The sequence below is a fragment of the Podarcis bocagei genome (genome assembly GCF_964188305.1).
Source record: "Podarcis bocagei genome assembly, chromosome: 5".
Taxonomy (NCBI): Eukaryota; Metazoa; Chordata; class Lepidosauria; order Squamata; family Lacertidae; genus Podarcis; species Podarcis bocagei.
Genome location: NC_138129.1, coordinates 44,545,144 through 44,564,172, shown reverse-complemented (window position 1 = coordinate 44,564,172; position 19,029 = coordinate 44,545,144). Strand labels below are relative to the sequence as shown.

The window sequence follows — 19,029 nt, the reverse complement described above, 5'->3', positions numbered from 1 at the left end:
AGACTCTTAGGTGTGATCAACACATATGTGTCTGTTTTGCCATTGAGCAATGCATAGTGGAAAGTTGTAATGACTGGAGCTTCCTAAAATATGTGCATCCAATTAGACAAGTGTACACTCGTTGAACACACATGGTGCACACATGGCATATTCATATGATCACATATGAAGTGGTTCTTGGTTTCAGTGACATGGGAAGCATATGTGTGAAGCCAAAGAAAGGTGCTGATTTCATCTATTAGCCTATCATCTGGGTCATTTATATTAATTTTTGTTTTAAATTTGATATACAGGAGGCAACAGAGGCAGAGGAGAGAAAAAGAATCCAGGATAAACAAGTGAATAATGTGTGTCAATTTCTGTTGCACATATATGGGCAGAGTTTCATTGACAGGAATGAAGAACCTGTGGTCCTCTAGATATTGATGGACTGCAGTTCGCATCATGCCTGAGCATAGCCCATGCTGGCTGGAGCTGATGGGAGTTGGAATCCAACAACATGAGGAGAAAACATAGGACCCCCACCATTGCATGAGGGCAGGAGGGCTAAGGAGTCATGTCAAAGTCTTCATGGAAAAGGCGAGCTTTGAAAAAGGGTTTGAAGGAGGAGTGTGAGGAAGCATATAGAAAGTGTCTCAGAGGCAGTTCCAGACATCACTGGTAGCAAGGTAGAAAAGGCAAAGTCCTTGGAGCAGAAGACTTTCAGAAAAACGTACTTTTAAAAAAAGTATATCCCATATTTCTTTCCAATAAACAATTTAAGTCAGCCAAGAGTGAGTTTCAACCACTTAAAATGCAATATTAGGTAAAGGTAAAGGGACCCCTGACCATTAGGTCCAGTTGTGACCGACTCTGGGGTTGCGGTGCTCATCTCGCTTTATTGGCAGAGGGAGCCAGTGTACAGCTTCCGGGTCATGTGGCCAGTATGACTAAGCCACTTCTGGCAAACCAGAGCAGCGCACGGAAACGCCGTTTACCTTCCCACCGGAGCGGTACCTATTTATCTACTTGCACTTCAATGTGCTTTCAAACTGCTAGGTTGGCAGGAGCAGGGACCAAGCAACAGGAGCTCACCCCATCGTGGGGATTCGAACCGCCAACCTTCTGATTGGCAAGTCCTAGGCTCTGTGGTTTAACCCAAAGCGCCGCCAGCATCCCCAAAATGCAATATTAAAAACAGCTTAAAACAAATTACAGTCACAAGAACAGATTGGGTCTGAATATTATATCTTGGGTGACAAAGGCCAGGGTAAAGAGACGTGTCTTCAGTCAAAGAAGACAGAGACAGCAGGTAATAGTTGAAAGCCAAGGTTTCATATGCCAGGAGAACTAAAATTATGCTCGTTGTCTAAAAGGAAAGGTCTTCACAAAACAGCAGGTTGCCATCAAAGAGTGAGGGAAGTGGGACCCGCTCCCCCCAGGAAAGGATGTAAAGAGTCCTGGTGTGTGCGACCACAGGAAAGGTCCTCTCCTGCTGCCAACCAAATGCATACCTGATACCAAAGGAAGGTCCTTTTGTTTCTGAAGGAACTGAGCTACAGCATGCAGATCCAGTTGACACAAGGGTGGCTTGCAGCACCGAAGGCTCCTAAACACAATTTGTAGTGTTCATGTGTTAGAAACAAGTGACTGTGCATCCACTTGGAGAAAAAGAAGAGAGCTCACGTCATGGTACTAGGTCATACTGAGAAACCTTTGGCAGGTATTGAGGGGCAGAACACATCACAGCAGGGTGAGAGTCCTTTTAGCCACCTTTCTCACTTGCAAATATAAGCAGGTAGAAGAGACACTGAAAATTGCCCTGTCTTTTCAAAAGTCTCAGCATGACCCTGAGCCCAGCAGGGCTGCCGGCAGTAAAAGAGACACCAGTCCACAGAAGAGAGCAATCCCAGCTGAGCACTTAAAGTAAGTGTCACCTTTAAGGAATACCATTGCTTTTCATGCTGTGCCAGAAAGGGCCTTTTTTCTGAATTGGAGTGGGGAGGAGGGTGAGACTGATTAGTGGGGACATGGACAATATGGCTCCTGGTGGTGGAAAGTCCTTAAAGGTTTACAACATTGTTTGCTAGGTGTCCTTGCTTATAACCAAGAAATCCACCCAACTAGGAGACAAAGAGGAGGTTGGGGGCGGAAGAGCAGGAATTTTGTCCTGCTTTGATCTCCAGCACCTTGGGTGCATGGACCTTGTCCCTAAAATGCAGGACCATTTAGGAGTTACCTCTGCCTTCCATCTTATAGCGCCATGGCTTGAAGCAAAGAGGCTCAAAGCAGCGCCTGTTCAACGCTGGGTGTAGTGCAGAACATGCCTTCTCCATGTCTGTCTGTGGTTGCTTCTTTAAAGCTTCTAGCCCACATGTTAGCATGAAATGGTTTGTATATATGCAATTGCGTCTTCTTAGTCCCTCAATCTTAAGTGGAAGGCAAGTACAGCAAGGGAGAGTATTATCAGATCAAGATGTCTAAATAGAGGGAAAACGTTCAAGTTGTGATGTTTGGAAGTAAAAAATACTGACAAGTTATCAAAAAGTCTTTGCAATAGTGGGAATCTTCTTTGGGTCTTTCCCCACAGAGAGCTACAATTCCCAGAGTTCCTTGGGAAGAGGAATTGACTGTTAAACCACTTGGAGTTGTAGCTCTGTGAGGGAAGTAGGGATCTCCTCACAACTCTTAGAAACGGCAGCTCCCAGGATTCTTTGGGAGAAGCCGTGACTGTTTAAAGTCGTATGATACTGCTTTCAGGGAGATGGGGTCTGTGTTGTCTGGCTATAGGCCTTTGGTGTGTGCCCTTTGAGCCCCAGAGCCGTCCTTGGCTGTGGCAGCTGTGCATCTTTAGGGGTTTGTCAGCTAAGTGCCAGTTTGCTAGGCCAGCACTGAACGCCTCCACTTGCTCTCACACCTCCCTCTCTTTTCCATGCCCTGCTGCCGTGTGCTCCCCATAACAAATGCTTGACATAAGTGCAGCTCTGTGCCTGCAGAGCAACTGTGCCTTGCCCACATCCCTCTGCTTCGAGCCGGGTGCCAGATCAGGGCAGGTGTAGGAAGGAGCTGCCAAAGCTGTTTGCTGGAGAGAACAGACAGCAGGACACGCAGGGATAAAATAAGGGCGCACTGTGAGGAATGGAGTGGTGCGGGGAACAGGTGCCTCAGGAGTCCGAGAGACACAAAGAGCCTCTTGTCCAGAGCTGGAGAACAAAACAAATGCCATTCTTCCTAAACTTTTAGGGTGGGTCGGATGTAACTGAATGCCGGCAAACAAAGCAGAGGCAAAGTTTCCTCCTCTCTTGAAACTCTCTTGTTTTATTACTCTGCAATAAAAGAAAACTTGTTTTCTGCCCAAATGGCAGAGCCCTTTCTTAGTTATCTCCAAGGCACAAAAATAAAGATGGGGACTTTCCTCAGGATGAACAGCTAGGAATGATGTAGGAGCCTGCACCCCCAGCTGGCATTTAGTTACTCTGTTGGCAAACGGGAGGACGGAAAGATATGTAGTACCCTGTATATTTATTTCCAAAATAATGATAACGACTATAGTCTAAACCTTACTCTCTGACTGAGTGGCTCCTGACCCGAGAGCTGGAGAATATGGTTTGTGATACAGTCCAATTAGCTAATGTTATTAGCGAAGGAAGTATGAGAGATAACTGTTTATGGGGAAATGGAGTTTATTTCTCAAGTTCTGGAATAACAAAGCTACAAGATACCACAGAAGCATGTGCTGTATTAAGTTGAGATTCTGAGAATAATTCTGTGAACAACGTAATATCAGTAATCATAATGGTAAATGTAGGTCTTCCTTTGTCTTTGTTTTAGCAAAGATCATAGAAATAATATTTTTGGTAAGATTCCATTCTGATTGTACTATCTGTTATAAATGGGGGGAAACCTCAAGTTCAGTAACTTGTTATGTCTTTATTGCTGCAATTAAGTTTTTAAAGGCAATTGGTATGGTACACAAATCATATGCTGCCGATTAAGAGCAAGAATTTAGCATATGTTGCTTTTGATTATTGTTGTAACCTAACCATGGGACCTTACGATGAGGGGCGGGCAAGAAATCCCTAAAGAAATTAATAATTTTGGATCGTAAATTCACAATTGCAGGATTGTTTTGATTTTTGCAGGATGCTTTTGTGTGGTGTCACCACAGTACACTTACACATTCTCCCCCCCCCCCCACCTCTATTAGTGCCACTGAGCCAACCCCTGTGCTGGGGTTTTTTACATTAGCATTGCAAACTACCTGAAACAAAAAATGGCTTGTGTCTCATATGTGAAAATGTCCTTAGATTAGTATTTGGCTAATCTCACTGGCACCTAAGTGCTAGCAAAGGGCAGTCTCTTCCTCTTGCTCCACCACACCCTGTCCTGTCTGGATGCAGTGTGAAATGGCATCAAACAATTCTGGTTTCAAAGCTTGAAAGTGTTGGACTGGAAGGGGTCAGAGAGTGGAAGCTTCTGGTTGTATCAGCACATACCCTATTCATCTCCTATAAGGCAGACTTCTCAGATCAATAAGATACCCTGTCCAGATGCCAAATGAGGTTTTGTTTTGTTTTTATCATTTTATTGCTTGTTGTTTGCCACCCTGGACTCCTTTGTGAAGAAGGGTGGGGATATAAATTTCAGAATAAATTAATATTCAGCTGGGAGAGGCACCATGATATTGTTGAATAAAAACCTGGTGTATTGGCCCTGGGCAATCCTGAAAAGTGAGCAGTCATCTTAAGCAGTGGCTGACGGGCTATATTCAAACTTTGCAAGAGAGACTGCAATGACACCGAGCAGACTGGGGAAAGCTACTCTGTGCACCATCAGAGCTGTGCATATCTGTAGGACTGGGACCCCCATCACTTATTTTGGTGAGCAGGTGCAAAGGACTTACACTTCTGTGAAAATTAAGGCAAGGGGACAAAATAATCTCACCTCTCCTACTGTTTTGCCCGTCGTTCTAGGAGTTTTCTGGACCCACTCAAGCAAATTGGGAGATGGCAAGCAGGGTGCATGGGGGAAGAAGAGGGGAAATTCTTTTGCGCTTGTGGGACTCATTTTTCTGGCTTTGGCTAGTGCAACAACTTAGCTGAATCGAGCCCAGAATGTTTAATTGGAGTGCTTAATAACTCCTGCATCCCCCATCCCCTTGTTTATTCCAGTTTGATGGCTAGTCACTAGTTGCTGTGAGAAAGGAGGACTGCGATTCCATCTGTGAAATTGATAGAACTTGTGTCAAGGCTGCTACACATATTACACGTATATGAGACTCTTGATAGACTGCATCTGTCAGAAATCCCTGGAACACAATAGCTTCTGGAGATGCTCAGCAATAGGTGGAGCTATGCGCTCTGATCTTGTCTTGTATTCAGATCCTTTTGATGAGAAGGCTGTTGGAAGATTAATTTTGACCTGAATGCCTAACTTCACAGCATCTTAGGGTGCTTACCTGTGGAGTTGAAAATGGACCGGGGCATAAATTGTGGGTCCTCAAAGCAGCAGCCACAGCCAAGCACATATTTCTCAAAAGTTGGAAGGCTTTCAGCTCCTCAGAGAAATGAACTTATTAGACCTAACAGTTAAAGAACAATTGCCTTGAGTCACCAGTACAAATACAGTATGCAACATTTTGGCTCCATTCCTAAAACTATATGGTAACTAGCTCGTGGCAGCGAAAACGCAAACTAATTAAGCTGGTTCATGTTTTGCTGTCTTTCCCCCACTTCCCCCTCTTTTCATAGCTATCTTGGTCATAGAGTGTGGGAATGTCTTAAAGGAGGCACTTAAAAAGCTGTATAAATATTAATAATCATAGCTTATATATAATTACATGAGTTTTGGTTGGAGGGGCTGGGAGGGCTGTTTGGTTGCTGTGTTATTTTTGTAACTTTTCAAAAATTGATACAATCTAAATACAAAAAGGAAAAAGTAAAGCACTTTGCACACTAAGAGAAAGTCCATGCAATCACATTTGCAGGTGATCTGTTCTCCGAATCAGAGTACTATTGATTCTAGTCTATGGAATAGCAGCAGGATCGATACAACAGAAATGTATTATTATTATTATTATTATTATTATTATTATTATTATTATTATTATTATTTACCTTGTCCATCTGGCTGGGTTACCCCAGCTACTCTGGGCCCTTCCAACACATATAGAAACCTAATAAAACATCAAATATTAAAAAGTTTCTGATACTGAGCTGCATTCAGATGAACTACCATTCCCTGCAACTTATTTAATGAGATACTTCCTCTTGTATTTCCAGGAAGTATCTTATTAATGCACAATCTTTAAAAAAATAGCTTATAATATCCAGATTGTAGTGGGCCCTAAGGTGTGTGGTGAAGTGCCACAGGACTAATTTGCTAGATATTGTTTAGACATTGAACTGCTATTCTTTTCAGTTCAGCGCATGCACTTCCCGTGATAACAAAGGCAGCTGCTGCTTCAGAACAGTTGCATGTCCTAGGAAGCCACACTTGCTTTCTTACATTGAGGAGAGAGGTTGAGAGGGGTTTATAAACGGCAATGCAAGGGAGAGCAGAAAATAGGGAAAACAAAATAGGTCATCAATGAGGTGCTGTTCTGAGTATATCCAGATAAAAATTCTGAGCAAAATTGGAACTTTTAAGTCAGCTCTGCGATGCTGATAAACAGTGATGTGGTCTTGATACTTAGAATTGGTTGGGAGGCTTCATATTGGCACACATTGATATGTTGCTAGAGCACTGATTTCATACAAAGATAAGGAGAGTCGAGATGGTCGTGTCATCAGCTCAAATAACTGCATTACATCAGTTTTATTTGGAAGATGGGGAAAAAGTGATCTGGGGGATGGGAAGGGAAAGTCTGTTATAAAGGGACTTCCTCGTTGCTTTCCCATACACACAGATAGGAGCAAGCCAGAGTGATTTGATTGAGAGAGTGAAGCAGAGCTCTGGTCTTAAGTTGCTGGTTAGTGATGAGGCTCACTGCGTTGACGTTTCCTCATAAGGATGTTGGGAAGATAAAAGTGGCATAAGCTCAGGTATGTCACCCAGAGCTCTATGGTGGAGTGCTGAGCGGAAAGGACGACTGAAAAACTTGCAGTAAATATACTAGTGGGGATTTAATTTTAGGTTTTTTTCTTTGGTTTCGGCTGAAGAAATGACAGGAAGCATCTTTTGCTTTGAGTCAGTTCCTGTTGGTCTTCAAATATGTGTGTTTAAATGTGTGTGCGCCTGTATCCTCTGACATTTAATATAACGTGGAGCCGCTTCTGACATTGCTGGTAAGTTATGTTGTTAGACTGTCAAACGGGCACAGCAGCTGGGGCAGCCATTAGTATCAATGCTGAATTTATATTGAGACAGTTGGAGGGTAGTGGGATGTCGGATTGCAGCTGCTGAGGGCAAGGTTGTTTTTTAGGTTCCTTTTTATCCTTCTCTGCTCCTAGCTAAACACTTTAATAGAAGAATATTTCTGTTCATTGCAAAGTGTTTTGCAGTGTTTCTGGTGCTGCCTAAAAAGGGCACAAAGGGATATTGGAGAGATCATTGTAAGTACAGATAAGCATGTGCCCAAAAAAAAAATTTTTAGTAACCTCTTTTAGTCCACATGGAAACACTCTGGTCATCTCTAGATGTGGCATTGGATTAATGCTTACATCAAAATTGGTCATTTTGCATTTTCTTGGTCCTACTATAAAATTTATAGAACATCCCTCTATTACTGAATTTAGGGACTAGTAATAATTGTCTCAAGAGCAGGACTTTTTGTACACAAAAAGTATGGGGTACTTTTGATTGTTCTGTGATTTCTAAACCTCATCGCTCCTTGTAATAGCCAACTCAGGTGGTAAACGCCAACAGGATAGGAGCCAAAATGGAGCCACTGAGAAACCACGGGGAACCCTGGGGTTTGCAGAAGTGTGAAAATATATAATAAAATCCCCTAAAGTGATAGCCCCCCCACTCCAAATAACACCCCAGTGAGGTTTGAGCATGCCCATTTGCTGTAGAATGTTAAGAGCCAGCTGAAAAAGGAAAGTATCTCCTGCAAGTTCCAAAGACTTGGAACAACTCAGAGCAGCGAGTTTAATGTGGCTGCCCCTGTTGCGGAATTCCATTCTGATATGACAGGCACCCCCTATCTGCAAGTGAGTGACATTTTTGTTCCTGCAGGCTTTCCCCTCTCGGTATATGGGTTTTTGCTGTGAAGGTCTATCTTGTATTGTTTTGATTTTGCTTTAAATGTATCTGCTGATTTTGCTTTAAATGTATCTGCTGTTTGTTGCTTTTTAATATTGTATTTTCTGTTTCTATTGTATATTGCCTTGATATTGTGTAGAAGGCAATTAATAAATTGATGATGAAGATATGTTGTGCTATTTGGAAGCAGGTTCCATTTAATGCTTTGGAATGTCTAAACCCCACTATATTTTTCCCCTCTGAGAAACTCTGAACTTTCTCTTGCTTCTTTGGAGCTGTCCCAAGCAATTCCCCCATGCATACTGATCACTTGCATCAGCTAGTGTTGATATATGTGTGTGAATGAGCCATCACACATCAAACTGACAGATCTTTCATATCACCTCACAGTGGCTTGCAGTTGAGTCTGTTCACACGTTCAGCTGTGAAACATCACATTTTGCATAGTCAAATGATGGACCTGCTTAAATCAACAAGCCTAGCTCATGGTTTGCCCAAATCAGTGTATCTGATATGAGCTCTCTCTGTCCTTATTACTTGACTGTAATGCATACACATATATGCATACACATGGTTTGGGGGATGGGAAGAGTGAGGTCAGAAGAAAATGAAACGCATGAAGAACAGATAGTGATAATTACATGTAAGCAAAATATTTACTTTCATGATTAACAATATTGAAGATATCACAAAAATCTTGGACAGGTTGATAATGAAGTAATCATCTCTTCAGGTATCCAGGTCCAAATCTTGCAGGACTTTAAAAGTAAGCACCATCAATTTAAAATTTACTTTGAAAATTGGCTGGTAACCAGTGAATATGTTTAAAAACAGATACAGTACATTCCCATCAAGTGGTTCCAGTCAGCTATATTGTGACCGTATTTTGAACTGGTTGAGGTGTCTGAACCATCCCACGTACAACACATTGTAATAATAAATGAGCACTCTTATGCAAGTGTGCTACCATGATGTGTTCATTTTGCAAGATCTCCACTGTTGTTTGTGTAGAATGTATGTGATGTGGAACATTTTTTAAAGCATAAGAGTGCATACGCCACTGTTAAACTAGCTTACCTGGCACAGGGCTCTGGGAATGAACCAAGCTCTCTGTAATTGTAAACCTTCACTGTTGTCCTCTTGGCTATCTCCAGGTTGTCTTGGAGCTGAATGCACAGAGTAGCAGGGCTGTGTTAGTAGATGCGTGGTAGGAATTTCACCTGATGGGTAGCTTCAGTCACCCAAATTCCCACACTTGATTAGAAAGACTCTTGCCTACCTTAAGGGGGGATGAAAATCATGCTTAGCCTAATTGCTTTCTTACTGCCATAAGGGGCCTGGGTTCTTAGCTCCTTCATAAACAATCGATTTTCCTATGTCTTTTTTTAAAAAATGACTGGAATCAGGTAACTTTAAATACAAACTGTTAATTAAAATCTGTTGCAGAGTTAGCAATTAGGAATAAGTCAAGTTAGTTAGGAATACCAACTAGTTCTATGCAAGGATGGTACCAAACAGAAGGCAAGCCATATCTATAAAAGGAGGGATTGTATCAACAGCTATTCTCTTAGCTGTTGCACAGTGTCATCAAATGATCATCTGCAGAGGGCTAGTGCCATCATGTTCATTTATACGAGTTGGCGATCTGGTCTGTTCATGCATTGACGGTCTGTCTAAGGGGGTATTGCAAATCCAAGGGGAGAAAAATAGAGCACAAAACCCATGTTGGTTTTGTCTATTGGTTCTTCTGTAGCGCACTCATTCTCGTCAAGGCAAACCTCTATGAACTGAAGCCTCCGTTTACAATATGGACATTGTGAGCAGTCTGCTTTTGTACTACGTTTGGTGTGAATAGAATCCAGTGTATTAAAATTTTCATATATATGGGGCTAAATATGATTTAGCTATACACTGTGTAGCATGGGGGATTTCTATTCTACTCATATTTTGGCTGTTAACCCTCAAACCATTTACCCCTAATAACCCACTTAAAATTACACCTACATCCGAGGCACAGGAGCCCTGATGGAGCAACGAGTTGGCAACCCCAAGCATCTCTCTTTGTCTTTCAGGATCCATTCCACCCCAGACGCTGCCCAATAAACACCCAACACCATGCTACATGCGTCTTTCCCAGCAGTTGGAATACCACTTCAGAACCCTCCCCCAGCTGAATTTGTGGCAGTATGGGCATCTAGAGGATTTTTTTTTTTCTGCAGAGAGGGGCAAAGTAAAACACTCAAAGTGGGGAATAGGCTAGTTTCTTACTAACAAAAAACTTAGAAGAACAGTGCCTGTACATTTTGCTTCATGTGTTCATGTGTCAGGTTCTACAAATGCTTGAGCTTATTCAAATATAAGCACTTGGAAGAATCTGATTTTCTAGATCCATTTCAGGCCTGGTTTTGGCACAGATAATAATAATAATAATAATAATAATAATAATAATAATAATAATAATAATAATAATAATAATATAAAGGCTGGGGATCTGTGGGGGGCGCACCCCCTTTCATGGACACCCATGGACTTCATTGGTTCTGGCATTACTCATATCCAACGTGCTGCAACACCGCTTGAATTTTACTCCACCTACTTCTTTTGTGGGTGACAGGCACAATTTCAGGAAGGGACTTGGCCTGGGACACCCCACTGCAAAGCCTGAGTGTTCCTTCCTTGTCATGGGACAGCTTCCCTTGCTCAGCCCTTTCCTCTCCTTCAGCTGGAGTGTGAAGGCAGCTGGTACTGAAGCCGAAGAGGCTGGTGAATACTGGACCCACAGGTTTTTATTATGGGGCGCACAATGTAAGATAAGCTGGTCTCTGTGCAGTTGGAGGCACAAAAAGCAAACTGTCCCCTCTCAAAGTGATTCTCCAATTGTGGCCAAATTCATAGAGGAAGGTGGTTTTGCTACCACTGCTGTTCTTTTAGAATAATCCTGTCACAACTTAATCATGCAAAGGAAGGTAGTAATTTTGTGCCCATTCTTCACTGAGAAAACTTTATTGATCTTGTTCCATGCAGATCCATCTGAGGTACCTTTAACAGACTTGAAGCCACCAAAATTGGAGGGTACATTGCAATGATACACAATGGCAGCCACCCTGCCTCTTTTGTCTCAAACTTTCAAATCCATACATGGCTGTGCCATAGGTTCCTTAAGATTTCACCCTATCCAAGAAGGTGCCATTTCCAGATGTGAGGCCTGCAAATGTTCACATGCTGCCAGTCCCAGGGTGGCTATTTTTTGTTACTGGCACTGGATAAACAGGAGAGATAGATTTTAGCCAGGAAGGGTGGCAGTACAGGGAGGGAGAATAGCAGGATGTGTGCCACAAAGAAATAACAATGGAAGTAGAAAGAAGTTGTGCAGCCGCTGTTGAGAGAGTCTGGCGCCATAGCAAGATTTCAGTTTTTTGGGCTTACAGATAAATTCACTCAGCTTTGATTATTCTCAGTGGTTATTGTATATTCACTCAAAGCCCAAATTTTTATGAGATAACTCTTCCCCCCACCCACCGTCCCATGATGTGTAAGTCAGGACGTTAAGAGTAAGGTTTAGAGGTTTGTGATGACATTACCCTTTCAGTGAAGCATAGACTGATCTCTCTGTAGGGGCTGTTGCTAAGCAGCAGTGAAGCACCCAGGATCCTGAGTCAGCTCAGCATTGTAACTAAAGAAGTGACCAGCATCACACTTCCCGAGTTAGGTTAAGAGATAGCTCAGAGCTGCTTCGGATGGGTCTGTTTATCACATCGCAATTAATAGGTGGAAATCACGTACCTCCTCCTGCCTCAAAGCTAACATAATTCACTGAACACCAGAGTGCTGCTGTTGAAGACAAGACACTTGGATTTGTTTAGCTGAGGATGCAGTGGTGAAAGGGAACATAACTTGGGTACAGAGCATGTGAATACTTGGCCTGCAGGGGACCCTAGGTTCAGATCCTGGCATCTCCCTTTGAAAAGAGTCTCAAGTTGCACAGCTAGCAGAGACCCCCGCCTGGGACCTTGAAAGGACAGCTATGGCCAGTTGAGATAGACACTATTGGGTTAGATTAACTAATGGTTTGATTTAGTATAAGGTGGCTTCTTGTAATCAGATGGAGAAGTCACAGACTTCTCTTAAGTCTCACCATCCAGTCTCTGTTAAAAGAGAATGACAAAAAATAAAATAAAAAATAGACCACTTGTCATCAGGATAAAAGAAAAGGTAAGCTTACTCCCAAACATTTTACATGCAAATGCTACATAAACGAGCACCCTTTGGTGAAAAGGTGAGATGCAAATTAACAAATAACAATTGCTTCATAACTTTAAAAAGTCACTGCTTTGTAGGCTTAACTATTTTAGCATACGGGGTGTTTCATTACCCGCATCAGTGCCAATCCTTCTTTGAATCTTGCTGAAATTCTTGGCCTCTGCCACATCCTTTCTCTTTGTCTTGTACATTCGAAGACTTCAAGCTTTGCTTAGCCCTCCCACCCAGTGCAAGAAAAGGAAACATTAAAAGGAAAGCCCTATTACAGGAAGACATTTTCCATGTCCCAGGCCAATTGTTCCGGTTCCCATTGTTTGCACTTCAGAGCGCCCCCCCCCCCTTGAGGTAACTACCTGAGACTATTAGAATGGGGAACAGGCCCAGTGCTGGAACAAGCCTTGTAACAAGATAACTGGCTGTATTTTTGTTCAGCAAACCATGTAATAAAAATACAATGGCTCCCTTTTCAAACAGACACCTATTAAAGTAACAGACCCATTTTGAGAGTAAACTTCCAGTGGTACCAAAAGGTTAAGTACAATACGAATCTGACCTGCCGGAGGATTGGAAGTTTCTCTTTGTGTTCTCTTTTAAAATGAATACATTTTCAGCTCGCCACCAACTGATTGTTCTTGATTCCCCCATTGTCCGGATGACAATGCAGCCCTCTTACATGGCTGCATACCAGCCAGCGTGAGAGCGGGATCTGCAACAAGAATATGGCTTTCTTTCCCCCTCGGCATAATGGGGTTATGCATTCAGCATTCTTTCTGAAGTAATAAGGACTGGAACCAAAGCATGGGTTCCTTTCTGCTCAGTTCATTTTCATCTCTGCATATTGTGCCTTTTGCGGGACGGGGTGCCTTGAAAAACCTTTTTTTCGTTTCTTTCACTCTGACCTTCTGTAGGTTCTTTGAGCACTTCTGCAAAATGAAATGTATGATAAGTTGGCAAATATGGTCTTAGGTCCTCCATGTACCATTTACTACAGCGTGGGCTGTTTATGCTACTGACATCAGAAATGGAAAATGGAGGGCCAACTTATAAACCTGCCTTTTGTTTTGTGGCTTGTATGTTGCATGCAATAGGAATGGTATGTTTGCAAATGTAGGCCAATGACAGGTTCAGGAACCATAATTTGCTGGGAACCTTGGGTCTTTCAAATGTAGAGCACTGTTGCACACATGTCCTGCTTGTGGACTTCTTATAGGCTTCTGGTTGGCCATGTGGAAACAGAGCGCTGGACTAGGTAGGCCTTTGGAGAAGCTGAAGTTTTGAAGCATAGCAGGTAGAAGATACCGCTCCAGAAACAAATAAGGGCAGAAATCCAAGCTCAGTCTAGCATTTATATCAGGACTAGCCAGACTAGAAGCTTGATATTGCCTGCCTATGATATTAGTCCAATGAGCCCTTACACAAATATGAGTCCCCAAGCACAAGCAAATTCATTTTATCACATCTGGTTTCCACTGGGGATTGTCTTCAGCATATCTCCATCCTTCCTGGGTAAGTTAGTTAATATGCACTCCTGCTCAGCATTTGTAAGCATTTAGAAGGAGCAGAGTTCGGTCGCAAAGCACAAAAGGCCACCATTTTTCTGAAGTTAAGCGGGCCTGGATCTGGTCATTGATCACCTGGGAGCCATCTGTATGCCGCCTGGGGTTTTATGATGGAAGAAAGGCAGGATTGCTTGCTTGCTTATTTATTTAGCTTATATCCTGCCGTTTGTCATAGGACACCAGGGCAGATCACAGCAAATAAAACACATAAAAGCAATCAATAAACACTAAAATGCAATATTCATTCATCAAAGTTAGATAAAACGTCAGCAATCTTGTCAGTTTTCCTTTCTACTGCACAAGCCAGTGCCTCAACATACACATATAATACATAAAATGGTAAATAAATAAATTTTCTTAAGAGGAATGTGTACCTAAAAGTCAGCTCACCTGTATTTAGTTCATATTTATCACTGCATTGGGGGGGGGGGGCATGAAATGTTGGCATGGCAAGTTAACTTGCACTGCAGTAAATCCTTTGGGAGGCCATCTTTCTCAGATTCTTCTACAGTGGGTAACTTAGATCACTGGCAGGTTAACACATATCTGTTCAGAAAGAATGTGGTATTCAACAACACACCCAGCGCTCTTGCATGCTTGCTAAGATCACAGACTGTGGTGCCCTATCATTTCCTTTTGAGGCCTATTGTGCTGCTTATTGAAGTGAATGCTCAATCTCTCACCCAATCTAATCTGTCATGGGGCATGCCTAGATGGCAGCTTCCTGCTTTGCTGGTGGTTCTGCAGCTTAGCGCCACACTGGAAGTTTGGCACGCACTGCCTTTTAATAAAGAAACACAGAGTTGCACAGTGGGTTATATAACAGCCCTTCAAGGGCTCCTGCTGTCTGCTGAGAACAGTGTTGCAGAGGCGGTCGGCGTAATGCCCTCCAGATGTTTCAGGACAACAGATCCCGTCGTCCCTCACCATTTGCCATGTTGGCTAGATCCAATGGGAGTTGGGAGTCCCAACAATATCTGGCGGGCTACCCTGAGCTATGAACCAGGCAGTCCCTAATTCATACATGACTTCTGCAGCGAACTTTTAAGAAAGTTTCCATGACAGTTGCTCCAGTTCCATCACTACCCACCCCCCTTTGCAAAATGTGGAGATAATAATGGCCTATTTTTCAATGTCTCATTTGCAGTCATACACAGTCACAGAATCTTAGGAAGTAAACTTAACACACCGAGGTTTCTTTATGAGGAACTGTGTGCAGGATCACCCGGTTGCTGAGACAAAACAGTGTTCGAAATTCCCCAGGCGCCTAGCACAATTCGCTACTGCCATGGGTCCAATTGTGACTATGCAGAGATTTCTGGGGTGCCAGGTTGGTGACTGACAGCTCCATTGAGGCAATTGACTCGTGCACAGTAAAAGACGCACTTCTTGTGCTTCTATGCTGCTGTGGACCCCTTGCTGAGCATCTTAGTCCTCCATCACCCCATCAAGCAAAGTAAGGGCAGGGCTGAGTTTGGCTGTGCTGTAGCCTTTCCACAAGCCACCCAAATGGAACAGGCCACATGTTATGTCTGGAGTTTGGATCCTAGAATAATATGCAGGGAGGGTTTTAGAATGTAGCATCTGACTGGCCGTTGGGGCCGTCCAATCCAGCTCCAGAAGGGAAGTTTGAACTAGCCTATCAGTTGTGACCTAGGATGTGAATAAAGGATATATAGCCTGGGGTCTGGGAGGGGCCAGAGGGAGACACACCTGATGACTGACTGTTTTTATCACAACACTGAAATAAACTCCATGAAACCGATGGCTTTTCTCTGAGTATATTTCACCACACTTTAAAAATACTCTGTCTTGGTCTATATTTGATACCATTTCCATTTCCCCTGTGTGTCTTTCCTTCTTGCTTTCTGGGACAAGTGAATTGTCGTAAGAGCAAGCTACAGTCAAGCAATGTAGCTGAGATAATAGAATTGTAGCATTGTAGTATTGTAAAGTACCCCAAGGGTTAACTAGATATTCCATTGTGGTGACCTAGGTTTAAGGCGCCATTTGACGCCTAGCTAGAAACTCTGATATCTAAGCTAGGTGCCAAATGGCTCCTTAAACCAAGGTTATAGTTGCCAAATGGAATGCCTAGTTGCCATTTTAGGGCCAGACAGCTCAAAAGCTGTATTTTTCAATACAATGTTTTTGTTCCTGAAATTCATTCTGATTGTGCAAATAAAATATAATGGATAGTATTCTGCTGGATGCGCTGCCAGTCTGTGAAAACAGTCAAGATCCAGGGATCCCCAGACATGTACCTCCAGATGGTGGAGACTTCAGGCGCCATCTTGGCACTCCCAGGCACCTTTACTTGGTAGAAAGTGTCTGATAGCCAGGTGCAAAATGCGCCTGGAGAGCTCTGGACACTGCCACCATAATCAATCAATCAATCAATCAATCAATCAATCAATCAGCCGTGGCAGTTCTGACCCTGCTGATCCTTTGCTCTACTGTCTGAGCTTGAAGGGGATTGGAAACACCTCTGTGGGGGTGGATGCATTCATCTAGCCTTCATGCCAAACAGAAATTGGAAGTTATTAACTTTTCATTAATTAACTTCTCACCTGGCACTAAGTGGTCGAAGCTGCGGCAACGTGCCTTTGTGCTGTCAAGGAATGCAGAAACTGCCCAGTGTGAGACTTGGGCACCCCAGCCAAGCTCCTTGAACACGATGTGGAGCAGCCGTAGGAAGCAGAGAGCAAAGGCTCTTTCCTGTGGCAGCGGCGCACCAGTGTCAGAGAGAGAGAGACCTGCTTTGTTGCCATCGGACGCGCGAGCCAGAGACTACATAATGCAGTTGGCATGCCTCGCGGGGTGGGGTGGGGGACGAGTTGCTGTCACTTATCAGTGCTCCTCCCCAACACATGGATGGCTTTTGTCTCCAGAAGATGAATCTATTTGGTCTCTGGTGGGCTGCGGCATGGATAGGAACGTACCAGGGATGAAAATGGAAGGGCGCAGGCTTCAGACTGGAATGGCAGTAGGAGCCAAAAACCAAGCGGCGGAGGAAACCCAATAGCCTGAAAAGCACAATGATTTGTTCAGAGAAGGGCAGGGAACCGAGATAAAAAAGCCCTGCTAAGATCAGAAACTCTGGCGTGCACAGTGCCCCATTGTTCAGCTGTCACACTTCCTTTTACTTTATTGCTTTTGTCCAACACCCTATTGTTCCACTTCCTTTTGTCCCCTATTCAGTGTGCTGGCTTTTCATTACCCAGCCAGCCTTGTTGTTTTCATTTCTTTTGTCTGAAGTTCCTGAGAGGAAGGTTTTATTTTCAGCAGTTTGATTAATTCACAGCTTGAGACAGGCTTTGTTTGTTATGTAATTACTGCCCTGCGCTTTTCCAGAGCTACGAGTGGCAGGGATGGTGGCACTTGGCCAGTTGCAATGGCTGCTTTCACCCCAAGCCCCCTTTTTGTGCTTCTGCGCCAGGAAATTGCATTGCTGTGCTTTTGGTTCTGATGGACCTGGAAAGTCCAAGCCAAAAGCCCTCTGAGGGCCAGTTCTCTTGTGGCATTAACATCATTCCTCTGCAAGGAAACACACATACAATGTGTGAATGCTGCTGTGTATATATGCCATTTTTACTCTGGGGCTGTGTCTTGTACCCAATTCAGGAATTTTCTTTCATGCCAAATTCTGACCATGCCAAGGCATGTTTCTTTGGCAAATCCATCAATGTGATGTTTTCCTACCTTTCCCCCCTCTTTCCCCTCTCCCTCTCCCCACAGGATGTCCATGAGGAGCCCTGCCTCTCCTCAGCTGGAGCTCGATGGAGCCGGGAACATGGTGAACTGCAGCATTAAGATAGAAGAGAAGACTGAGAGCTGCTACCAGTCTACACAGGGGGAGGTGACTGGTGCTCCTCCTGGCTCTGAGAAACCACACAATTCACCATCGCCACTGAGTGAAGTTACTGAGCCCCAAACACTTCCACAGGTGGGACAAAGTCTATTGGCTTCCATCTTTCCTCCTTGTCTCCACATTTTCTGCACTCAAAGTGCATAAGCCAGGCCACTAGGATGTATAATTCCACTCAGATCTGGCCCAAGACACTCAGGTAGAGCAGTACATGGTCTCTACACGGAGACTCTTACACACAGACCTTCCCCCATTGCATTACAAATTCAACAATAATAAATTAAATATCTAATAACGGACACCTCAAATCAGATTCCAGAAGTGGCCACCTTACTTTAGCTAGTGGTTGAACTAGCTCAGAGTGAGTTTCTGATATTACATTAGCATTTGTGAATATGGGTATGTGGCCTGCCTCCTGGTGTTTTGGTTTATACATAGAAGCAGCCAGCAGCATCACTGTATAGTATGTAGGATTCCAGTGTCCTGGCCCCCCCACCCCCGGCAGTTCTCTCACTCGAAGTTGCTAATTTGCTTTGCTTGGGATATATACACACACGCACACACACACACACACACACACACACACACACACACGGGAAGGAATTCAAAATGTTAAGTTGACACGGTGAGCTGCCCCTCAACACTACTGCTCAAGTCAAAATAGGGGGCCCTCATGACTGTTTTGACAGTTGACTGACCTGCTGGGATCGTGGATCTCCTGTAATTTGAATGTGTAGCAGTAGAAACCCTCATCTAAACAGCTAGGTGTACATCTTTCAAAAAATGGCCTGGCCATTAAGTTTTTGCTCCCTTAAGACACATGTTGTAAAAAAAGTGGGGGGAAATGCTCAAGACAGTGATTTGGGGATTTATTTATTTTTTGTTAATCAAAGGGGAGGGACTATGATTCAAAAACTGGCATGTCCAGCCTTTTAAATTGTCATTCCTCTCCTGTGGAATCCTCTCCCTAGTGAGGGTTAGTAACACCCTTTTGGCACCAGATAAAAACCTATCTCTTCTCCCAGGAATTTAATGGATTGTGATCAGTGTTTTGCTGTTTACTGCAAATTGTTTTTTTGCTGCTGAAGTTCTGCAGTTTGGGGGCCATTGTATTGCTTTATTGTAATGTGCAATATTTATTTTTAATGCTTGGCCTTA

The 19,029-nt window shown here is 43.4% G+C and overlaps 1 protein-coding gene and 1 long non-coding RNA gene across 7 annotated transcripts in view; one reads left to right on the top strand and one right to left on the bottom strand.

Moving 5' to 3' along the window:
- SOX13 (SRY-box transcription factor 13) overlaps positions 1 to 19,029 on the top strand; it is a 60,364-nt gene that overhangs the window by 15,760 nt on the left and 25,575 nt on the right. For 5 of the 6 annotated variants that reach the window (XM_081193479.1, XM_081193480.1, XM_081193476.1 and 2 more), the window contains one exon: positions 17,742 to 17,949. In XM_081193479.1, the coding sequence (XP_081049605.1) occupies positions 17,743 to 17,949 (207 nt within the window). In that variant the 5' untranslated portion in view covers position 17,742. Of the gene's footprint in view, positions 1 to 11,230; positions 11,257 to 17,741; positions 17,950 to 19,029 lie in introns of those variants that run through there. The other variant, XM_081193478.1, reaches the window with a different exon arrangement.
- Positions 14,426 to 16,594, bottom strand: LOC308586719. Its single transcript, XR_014008042.1, has 2 exons — positions 16,574 to 16,594; positions 14,426 to 14,549 (listed from the first exon to the last, which is right to left on the bottom strand). It is a non-coding gene; the product is annotated as an uncharacterized lncRNA (long non-coding RNA).